The sequence below is a fragment of the Zingiber officinale genome, chromosome 3B (assembly GCF_018446385.1).
Source record: "Zingiber officinale cultivar Zhangliang chromosome 3B, Zo_v1.1, whole genome shotgun sequence".
Taxonomy (NCBI): Eukaryota; Viridiplantae; Streptophyta; class Magnoliopsida; order Zingiberales; family Zingiberaceae; genus Zingiber; species Zingiber officinale.
In genome coordinates, this window is record NC_055991.1 from 118,054,369 (window position 1) to 118,065,058 (window position 10,690).

The 10,690-nt window shown below is 44.0% G+C and overlaps 3 protein-coding genes across 3 annotated transcripts; 1 reads left to right on the forward strand and 2 right to left on the reverse strand.

Moving 5' to 3' along the window:
• Positions 1 to 361: 361 nt before the first annotated feature.
• Positions 362 to 2,726, forward strand: LOC122055161 (exocyst complex component EXO70I-like). Its single transcript, XM_042616545.1, has 2 exons — positions 362 to 1,132; positions 1,222 to 2,726. The coding sequence occupies exons 1-2, from the start codon at positions 362 to 364 to the stop codon at positions 2,593 to 2,595; spliced, it is 2,145 nt and encodes a 714-aa protein (XP_042472479.1). The 3' UTR covers positions 2,596 to 2,726.
• Positions 2,727 to 3,361: 635 nt separating this feature from the next.
• Positions 3,362 to 6,270, reverse strand: LOC121968553 (lysM domain receptor-like kinase 3). Its single transcript, XM_042518874.1, has 10 exons — positions 5,477 to 6,270; positions 5,169 to 5,378; positions 4,941 to 5,080; positions 4,786 to 4,875; positions 4,608 to 4,713; positions 4,372 to 4,523; positions 4,202 to 4,302; positions 3,989 to 4,127; positions 3,798 to 3,896; positions 3,362 to 3,684 (listed from the first exon to the last, which is right to left on the reverse strand). The coding sequence occupies exons 1-10, from the start codon at positions 6,159 to 6,161 to the stop codon at positions 3,520 to 3,522; spliced, it is 1,887 nt and encodes a 628-aa protein (XP_042374808.1). The 5' UTR covers positions 6,162 to 6,270; the 3' UTR covers positions 3,362 to 3,519.
• Positions 6,271 to 6,534: 264 nt separating this feature from the next.
• On the reverse strand, positions 6,535 to 9,168 carry LOC121968554 (protein MANNAN SYNTHESIS-RELATED 1-like). Its single transcript, XM_042518875.1, has 6 exons — positions 9,019 to 9,168; positions 8,134 to 8,224; positions 7,963 to 8,036; positions 7,730 to 7,815; positions 6,978 to 7,548; positions 6,535 to 6,900 (listed from the first exon to the last, which is right to left on the reverse strand). The coding sequence occupies exons 1-6, from the start codon at positions 9,112 to 9,114 to the stop codon at positions 6,619 to 6,621; spliced, it is 1,200 nt and encodes a 399-aa protein (XP_042374809.1). The 5' UTR covers positions 9,115 to 9,168; the 3' UTR covers positions 6,535 to 6,618.
• Between the last annotated feature and the right edge of the window lie 1,522 nt (positions 9,169 to 10,690).

Genomic DNA, 10,690 nt, shown 5'->3' on the forward strand with positions numbered 1-10,690 from the left:
AATACGTTAAATAAAGGAATTGAAGAAAGGGCCGGATCCAATTTACAGGGAAAATAGTGTTAATAAACACTGGTAACTCCATTCTATGCAAATTCTCATAATATCAGGTTTTTTTCTTAAAATTTGGTAAATAATATTTTTATAATTCCGCGGCGCCTTGGCTTCAATTTTTTCCGCCAAATGGCCTTCGAATCCTCGCCCTGCCGCCGGCTTCGTTCCTTGAATTTATCGTCGCCGATTGTCACCATCCGTCGACCTCTCCGTCCATCTCAACCCTGCCGCCTTCTATTTATATCTTGTCTTCTTCCTTTCGCCACCTCCAATTCCATTCCCCTCTTCACTTCCCCTTCGCCAGCCTCCGATGGCGGTGGACGTCTCCACCGCCGCGTTCGCCGAGCTCCAGGCCTCGCGCTCCGGCCTCGCCTCCCTCCTCCGGTCCACCTCCGACGTCGAAACCGCCCTCTCCGACTTCGACGCCCGCCTCTCCTCCCACCTCTCCGCCCTCTCCACCGTCTCCGACACCGTGTCTCCGCTCCAGTCCCACGCCGTCGCCACCCGCGCTCTCCGCTCCCGCATCGACCGGGCTGTCTCCCCTGCCCTCGCTCTCCTCCAAGCTTTCTCTCTCGTCCGCTCCCTCCAACGCCGCCTCCTCCGCCTCTCCCCCTCCCCTTCCGACCCCGGCACTCTCATCGACTACGTCGACTGCGTCGACCGCCTCCACGACGCTGTCGCGGGCGTCGCGGCTGACTGCGATCCCGCCGTGCAGCGGCTCCAGGAGGCTGTAGAGTTCCTGAGCCGAACCAAGGCCACGGACCGCCTCCGCCTCCGTCGTCTCCAGGAGACACTCACCGCTCTCCAGGCGATCTACGCCGACGAGGTCGATGCCCTCCGATACGAGGGTCTATTGGACGAAGCCCTAGTCCGGCTCCAGGACGACTACGAATCCCTCCTGCTCCTGCTGAAACACAATGCCCTAGGCGAATCTGACGGCCCCGACCAATTCGCCCAATCGACCGACGGCTCCGATCTCGCACCTCTCGCCTCGCCTCTCCAGGTCCAGGCCCTCCGGCGAATCTCCCAAACTCTCGCCACCAACGATTGCCTCGACATCGCGATTGACATCTTCGTCAAGGTAATTGATCTTAACGAACCCTAAAAATTCGATCTTTGTGAATTCTCCGACCGCCGGCGGATTAGATAAGGGGTTGGTGGTGGTTGTAGGTGAGATATCGTCGGGCTGCGAAGGCGTTGATGAGGCTAAGCCCAGAGTACCTGCGGACGTACGCGCCGGAGGAGATAGACGCAATGGGGTGGGCGGAGGTGGAGCCGGCGATCACTCTTTGGATCCGGCAACTCGAATTGGCGGTGCAGACACTGTTCGCCCTCGAGAAGCAGCTTTGCCGCGACGTGCTCGGTCCCTTGATGGACGGCGTCGTCTGGCCCGAATGCTTCGCCAAGATCGCCGACCGTATCATGGCCGTTTTCTTCCGCTTCGGCGAGGGCGTCGCCCGGAGCTCCAAGCAGCCGCACAAGCTCTTCAAGCTCCTCGACATGTTCGATGCCTTGGCCCGCATCCGGCCACAGTTAGAGTCTACCTTCGACGGCGAGCCGGGCGGAGATATTCGCGCTCGGTTCCGCGAGCTCCAAAAGCTCGTTGTCCATGCGGCCGCCAAGGCATTGTGGGAGTTCGGTCTCCGGATCGAAGGCCTGCAGGACGCCGCCGAGCCGTCGCCCGGGGACGGGTCGGTGCCCAAGGTCGTCCGGCACGCCGTTCATTACCTCAAATGCCTCGCGACCGCCAGGTACGCTGGACCGATGGAACGAGTGCTCCGAACAGAGCGCAATTGGAGAGAAGACCCGCCGTCCCGTCCTCCGGTGGATGACGCCAGCGACGATGGTCTTCTCCGCGATGTGGCCCGCAACATCCTAGAGGCGCTGCAGAGGAACGTGGAGGCGAAGCGCGCAAGGTGCGGGAAGAAGGACCGCGCGCTTCCTCACGTCATGGCCACCAATGCGTACTGGTACGTGCACACGCGGACGCGAGGGACGGAGCTGGCGAAGCTGGTGGGGGAAGAGACGATGAGAGCGACGTTCAAAAACGCGGCGGAGCAGGCGGCGTTCGCGTACCAGGAGTCGGCATGGGGAATGCTGCTGAGTTTGGTGGAGAGGGACGACGCGGCGGCGAAGGCGGAGCAGGGGAAGGGGAAGGCGAGGGCGAGGGCGAAGTTGGAGGAGTTCATGAGGGGATTCGAGGTCAACATGAGGAAGCACCGAAGCCTCTACAGCTTCCGCGATGCCGATCTGAGAAATCAGATTCGGGAGGCTGTGGAGAAGACGGTGGTGCCCGCCTACGCTGAGTTCTTGCACGCTAACGCGGCGGCGATCCCCGTAAGGGCGTTCCTGCCACCCGACTCGATCCGTGCTCTAATTCGGCAGGCATTCGACGCCGCCGAAGAAGGGGAAGAAGAGGAGGGCAAGAAACCGAGCTCCGTTCCTAAGCCTGAAGGCGAGAAAGTTCCACAGCGTAGGGAACGGATCCGGCGAGGGCAGGAGCGGCCGCCGGAGCTTGGAGGTTCTGGTTCCTTCGGACATTAGCTCAACGAAAAAGGCCACGACATACTACACGAATAACAGCTAGTATATATGTGAGCATACATAATCATTTTATTGTAGAGAATGAAGAAGATGCAAATATTATAGAGGAAATCTATCTGTTGGATTTCATATTGAGGGCTTCTTATCGTCTGTTCGATTCAATAGTGTGTGATCTTGGCCGTTTATAATTAGTAAATAGTGAACAACCAATTTTAAAGCATCTCCTTTTAAGCCGTTTTAGCACTTAATTGGGGGCTAATTCAAAATCAAGTTAATTTAGGGCCAAATAAAATTTATTTTATTTTGGATTAATGATTAAGCTCATCATGAATTTCTTTAGCAATGTCATCACAATATTCATTTTTAACGAATATATTATATAATTACAACATTTCATTAGATTCGTTCATAAATAAACATGTCATATGTTAATAGTTACATAAATTAAATATTATATTCTTTTCATGACAAATTATGTTTTAAAAGGTTGAATCATTTCCGTATTCATCAAAGAATATGTGTACAAATTGTCATCTCATTGTTCCATTCATTTACGAGAATTGAAAACTTGTATACTAGGTACATAGATCTTTCTCATCTCTTATAATCTCTTATTTTCACTTTTGTTAACTAGCAATGTGAAGATTTATAAAAGAGTGAACAAGAAGTTGACTACAAATAGTGGTGAAGTCAAAATTATAATCTACTTTTATTGATAGAAAAAAAAAAGAAATAGAAGTCTTGGCGTAGTGATAATATTGTTGCTTTGTGACCTACATGAAACATCATTATCACAATTCCGATCCAATCATAAGCAAATAGAGTATTGTACACAAAAGAGAACAACAAAAGAGTACAACAAAGGAGTACGATTCATATAGCCAACCTAAAATAGTTGAGACTAATTGAACTGGAAAACAGTCCTCATCTTCCTCCAAAGATGCCACTGAACACTTGACTGTTGCCACCAAGTGATGCTTCCCACTCTATGGAAGCCATCAGAATCTGCAATAGGTTTGCTGTGATCTCTCTCATTTCCGGTCGACTTACAGGATCATCACTCAAGCACCACATAGCAATGTGCACCATCTGAATTAGGTTAAAGCAGTGATTCATAAATAACTATTTGTCATGATCTGAAGAAAGAAAATTAAAAAAAAAAAAAAAGAAGAAAGACAAAAATTAAGGATGAACTAATTAACCTTGTGAACTTCTTCAGCAGGGTAAAAATGATTCAGATTTGGATCTATAATCTCCTCAATGGCTCTCTCTGGATCTTCTGAGAGGAAAATTCCTTTCATCTGGTGCAAATCACAAATAAGCAGTAATCTGCCATTGTTATGTTGTTCTTTTCTTTCATTGCCATAAACAGCTAAGTTGAAGATAATCTTACAATTGTGGCCAGTGATCTCATCTTGCTTGGATCCTTTCGATCTGGAGTTAGAGCCCTTTGGCCTGTGACAAGCTCAGACAGCACAACTCCAAAGGCAAACACATCAGATTTGGTGGTCATTTGCAGCTCCCTAACAGATCTGACAAAAACAAGCTACTAATGTCAAGTAACTGAATATGATCGGTCTATCTATCTATACATATATATACGAACTCTGGTGGAAGGTATCCCGGTGTTCCGACCAAACGTGTAGCTAAATACCCTTGTTCTTCCCTGTGTTCCTCCACCAGCTTTGCTAGCCCGAAATCTGCTACCTGTTCGAAGAACAATAAAACATAACTCAAGACTTATGGAATTGAGTGAAGTTGAACAAAAAGGTTCACCTTTGCTCTTAGTGTGCTATCCAAAAGGATGTTGCTAGTCTTTATATCGCGATGAACACAAGTCGTCTTGGTGTGTTCGTGTATGTACTCGATTCCGCATGCTGTATCCAATGCAATCTGAGTTCTTGCAGTCCATGATAGAGGCAGATGACCTGCTTTGCAGTTCATTAGACTTGGCTGTTTCGATACATTTCAATCAATATAATATACTGTAAATGTAAGTGCTTGGCCCTAACCTTTGAGCAATGGATCATGAAGGTTCTCATTCAGTGAGCCATTCTGAACATACTCATAGACCAAGTAAAGGTAGTCCTCTCCTGCTGCATAACCAATGAGTTCGACCTAGTTCGAAGAGTCGAATGTAGTTAGACAACAAAGAAACACTTGAATTGAAGGTTCTATTTTGTGACATACCACATTTCTGTGATGCACGTTGCATAAAACATTTAGCTCAGCAAGGAACTCCTTGGACTTGCTTGATTTCATCTTTTTAATCGCAACTTCCTGCACTGATATTAGTAAACAACTTGTTTTCTATCGAAATGAATATGAACTTGAAGATCTATTACCTCATTGGCTAAGATTCCGAAATACACACTGCCGTACCCTCCCTCGCCGATCTTTCTTGATCCTTCAAAACTTGCAGTGGCTTGATCAACCTCTTCCAGACTAAATATCACTGGTCTCTCTGTTCTGAATGCTGCAGTTCCTGCAAAATGAGACTTTTAAGGGTTAAGAACCATAATTAGAGCTTAATTAGAGACATAGTTAAGGTTAGAAATTAAATATCTTAATACCTTCACCATTCTTGCAAGTAAGAAGCCGGCTCTCCAAGGCTGCAACTGTGCATCTTGTGCTTGTAATTTTGCTCGAGTTTGCCTTCGATTTCTCGTCAATGGTGTCAGCCGATCGCCTTCTCTGATAGAAGAGTACCGAGAAGCCGATGAGGATGATCGACAAAAATGATATGGAAATGCCAAGCGCTATGATTGCAACCTTCTGCTTCCCTGATAAATTCCAACGCCACGGAGTCAATCTAATGTTTTGAACCCACACAATGATGCGTTAGTTCTCTTCCAAACTCGAACTTTCTCCGATGGTTTACCTTTGAAGTAATTAGCATGAGGCGCCGCCGGCGCCAGCTCCGGCGAAGAATGTGCACCCATGGGCACGAACAGAAGTTGGCTGAGGGGGATGGAGTTCGGGTGCTGACTCAACTCTGCGTTTATCGCTATGATCGAATCCACGTCGGTGTCCAGCAAGTCAGCGATGGTTGTCAACGTGTCGCCGGCCTGCACAGCGTACGACACCACCACCACCTTCTTCTCCTCCCTTGATCCTCCTCTTCCCGCCGTCCAACAACCGCAGGGGAGGTGGACGGTGATATTGCCTGGGAAGATGACTTTGGCCGGCAAGCGCCACGCCAACCCGCTGAACACTGTGGCGTTAATGTCGTCGGCGGTGTCCTTGTACTTCACCTGGTAGACAGCGTCGTGGAACAGGGCGGTGAGGTTGGCGTCCGCCGGCCGCTCGCACGCGCAGGGGACCGAGACCAGGTAGTCTTCCTCGGAGCCTCGGAGGAAGGCCTGGATGAGCGAGGCGTTGGCGGCGAACTGATCGGCAACCGCCGAGACGTCGAGCCCGCGAGGGCGGACGTAGAGGAAGGCCTCACAGAGGGGGGAGGGAGAAGGGGCGTCGCAGGCCATTGGCTCGCCATCGCAACGGAGGAAGAAGGAGAGAAAGAGCAGTGCAGCGGCAGCCGGGAGAAGGAGGTACTCGCCGGCTGCCATCTACGGCCGTCGGAGAAGAAGGTGAGCTACCGCATCTCCGTCTCGAGCTGTCGGAGCAGCAAGATTTGATTTTGACGGTGTTGCCGCATTGCGACGGTCCAGTTGGATATCAACGCGACGTCGGAATCAAAAATCGATCCAACTTGGAACGAATCTAATGGGTTTTGATACTGCATTGGGAAGGCCGCCCGCCGGCCGGCCGGCCGGCGGACATCTATGCGTTGCTTTCGACGTTTGTTTGTAATTATTTGCGTCGAAATTTCCACTGAACTGAACGCCAAATTCTAGCATTTTTTAAGAAGATAATCTAAGCATTTCCACCAAATGTAAACCCTAGCAATTGGCCACAACCAGGTCGGATGATCATCCAACAAGATCTATTTAATTTAATTAAACGAATTGGATTGCAGTAGGGAACACGTCAATCCCAAGTGTCACTCCTATATAGCAATAAAATCTAGCAATGGCACGAGTAAGCAACATGCTTCTTCTTGGAGACATAGCTGGACACGAACTCATCCGCCGTGGCAGCATACGCGTCATCATCCACTTGACCTGGCACAAGAATCTTGGTGAGCCCCGAAGCGATTCTCTTCCCCGCCACACTCTCGTAGAACACACCGGCCACTGCAGGCACAAACACATCGCTCTTCGAGCAGATTTGGAAGTCGATAACTCTCTCCAGCTCACTCCCAGTCCCCAGCACCTCCGCCCTCTTCTCTGCCGGCACCAAATCGTCCTGCAACACCGGAGCAAACAGCACGGTCAAGGTTCAAATCGATCGTGGAAGATGAATGAACTCAATTTCTTAATTACCTTCGTGTAAGTCCTTGGGAAGTACTCCTTCAATGGAGTAAGAGTTTCATCCCACCAAGTCTGGGTTACGTAGACAGCGTTGTCTTTTCCGAACCCGAGCATTCGCAAGAAATCCACGACCTCCTGCACGTCGTAGCAGGCCTTCTTGCCGGTTTTGCCTTCCTTGCAGCTTTGCCGATCAGTCCTAATGTCGATGGCGATGAACTGGCTGTGCAGGTTGTGTCCGAGCATTTGGAGCCTCTGGATCATCATGTCGGCCACTTTGGACACCGCGGGTTTGATTACGAGACTGCCGAACATGGCTAAGCAGGCGACTGACTCCAGTTCGTCGTTGCGGTTTTCCCGCATTCCTACGCTGGCTGAAGGAAAAGAGCTCGCGAGCTTCAAGTAGTTGTTGGCGAGGAATGCTGGTCGGATTTGCTCGTTGATGAAGTCCTCCGACACGCCGTTGGGGACTCTAATGACAGTCGGCAGTCGAGCGGCTACGCCGGCGGGAAGCTCGCTTACCACTTTGACGACACCTTCCAGGCTCTGGATGAATTTATCGACATCGTATAATTCTTGGAAGTTCCTGCAGTGGCGATCAGTTCTGTTAGTAAAAACTGCAAATCTCAGAGGCATTTCGGCAAGCATTCTCAGTGCAGTTCATGAAGAACCCCATTAGCATCAAAATTGAAGATTAGTTGCTCATAGACAAACGACCGATCGAGTATGGCTCGATGTTTCGATGTAGATGATGCGAAATGGAATACCTCTTTTGACCTGGCTTGCTTCCTCTTATATCAGGGAGCACCAAAGTGGCTCCAAGATACCTTGCAATGACCACAGCATCAGCCACCTATTTGATCAAACAAAACTCTGAAACACTTTTACTAGCACAAGACGATCTTTGTTTTCAGAAATTAATGATCCTGATTAACTACAGAATTTGCATGAGCAAAAACAAGAACAAAAACAAAAACAAAAAAAAATGTAAGTAGTAGACCTGTGAGGGATGGTACTCTGGGCCACTCTTCAAGGAGAATGTGATGTGGCCATTTGATTGTTCTGCGTCCTCTTCTGAACAAATATGATCCATGAGTTAGAACAAATCAAACTAGAGTTTTTATTTTAATCAGGGCTAGGTTGTTTTGAAAGTTTTAGCACAGAGCTGAACCTGGCTTTCCCCAGCATGGTTTAAGGGCTTGGGTTCTAGCTGGTTGACGACTAACCCAGTTTAGCGACCTCTCTTCCCCTCGGTGCCTCGCCTGAAGTGCATGGTGCAAAATAGAGAGCAGTTTACAAGAGATCAGGGGCGGATTTACCTAATGGCCCGAGGGGGCCACGGCCCCTCCAAAATTTTTAAATAATATTATTTTTATATTAATTTTTTAAAAATAGTTTAGTATATATATTATTTAGACCCTTAAAAAGTAATATGCATTATTGGTCTAATGGTATGTATAATTTATTTTTCAAACGCACCTCTCAAGTTCGAATCCTTAGAGGACTATTTTTTTTTCCATATTTCAATTAAATATATATTATTCATGAAAGTTAGGAAGGATTATTATTATAGAATATATTTAATAATTATTTTAATTTCGTCACTTGATATATGGCCTCCCTAAACTTAAAATCCTAGATCCGCCCCTGCAAGAGATCATTCAATAAAGAGCTCAATCGAATCCAAAACTTCGATGAGAAATGAAGAACAAAAGTTCACCCGTTTCATGTTCAGACAGGATTTTAAGAATATGTTTAAATATCAAAAAGTGTTGAATTACTAAATTTTAATATGGTTGAGAGTTATTTCTCATCTTTAACGTTGTTATTCTGAGAAAAACACCTTGAAAAGAGTAGAAATACAATACACGATTCATATTCTACCATTCCAATACCGACAAACAATTAAACAGAACATGGAAAAGTTGAATACTTGAAGCTTTTTGGAACAACATCAGATCAAAAAAACCAGAAGTAGAGGAATCAACGCAGCAATGTTTAACAAAAAACAAACTGAAAACAGAGGAAACTCGTTTTTTATTACTATTATTTTTACCTCAACTGTGTCGAAATGATCTCTTTTGATCATATTTCCGAGCATGAGGAACATGGAGATAGTCAAAACACCGGCCAAGAACTGTTTTGAATCCATCGCCACCGGCGCTCTGTTCTGACTCGACGAGGAGGGGGAGGAGAGGCGAAGATGGTGAGAATCGAGCTGTAGGAGGAAAAAGAAAAGGAATAGTCAATGAGTGATTAAGGTTGGTTGACACGTCAGTATGGAAGTTAAAGTTTTCTCTCTCTTTTTTTTTTTCCTTCTTGCCTCTTTTTGTTTGCTTCCCTTTTTGGATTATTTTTGGAATGGTATTTCCGTTTTATTTCCAAATGCAGAAACAAGGTACATTTTAGTTTTTCTCATTTTTGTTTAAAGGTGCGTTTGGCTTGCAAGTTTTTTATTTTTATTTTTTAAAAAATATTTATTTTTTAAAAAATGGAAAATGATTTTTTGTCATTCTCTAATTTTTTAAAAAATACTATCTATTTTTTTAGAAAACAGACACAAAAAATACAAATTAAACATCATTTTTCAAAAACATGTATTTTTCAAAAAAAAAATGAAAATGAAAAACACACAAACCAAACGCACCCAAACATAATTTATTCATTTCATTACTAAATTATTTCGTTCACCTCTAACAAATTTATAGGTGTAAAACGAATAATAAAAATATTTATTATTAGCAAAAAAAAAATATCCTTTTCTAAAAATAATAAACTAACGTTTTTCATATTTTTATTTTTAAAAATATTTAAACTTGATTAAAATTATTTTAACATAGTCAAAATTTACTTAAAATTATTGTAGCAACTATTTAAATAACTTTTACAACACTGATAAAATAAAAATATTTTAAAGACAATAATATGATGCAGTCCTTTCTTTCTTTCTCTTTTTTTTTTAAAAGTGGTATGCTTTGAAAAAAAAAAGATAATTAGGATTTTTTTTATTTTTGCCTAATATATTGGTTTATAATTAAATACAGTGATATTTCCAAGTTAATTTAGAAGTGCAATAAATAAATTCTAAAATAGATTATAATGAACATATAAAATAACTAAAAGGTTAAAACTATCATCTAATTACCATATGAAAAATAGTAGGTCATTATGATATAATTAATTGATAAATGAATTGCTCATATGAGACAAATGAATTTTCATCTTTTTTTTGAAAAATAATAATGGATAATGTTTAAACTAACAAATATTTAAACTATTTACTTATTCTACAAATTAGAAAATGGAAACGAAAACTATTTAGGAAGTATGTGCTAGAATGAAAATAAATATCATTTTTGACAGAATATTATTAAAATAAAATAAAAGGTTTCTACACTAGACTATCATAAAATAAATGAATGACTAAACTTGATTTTAAACATTTTCTTATTTTTTAAAAAAGAAGACAAGTTTAATTTTGTCTTTAAAGAAAAATATATTAGTTATTTTTTTATCCCCTGAAAAAATAGTGGTGATGAACATGAACTAAACACATAAATTTCCTATTTCCATAGGATGTCTCTTACTTCCTTTCAATATTCAAATTCAATCAAAATTCCAAACGCTCAAACATCTAAAGATACCCTACCTAAATTGTATTTAATATAATACATATGATAAAAAATAAAACAGCCGAGTTTATTCATCGATTAAGCTACTATTCATCA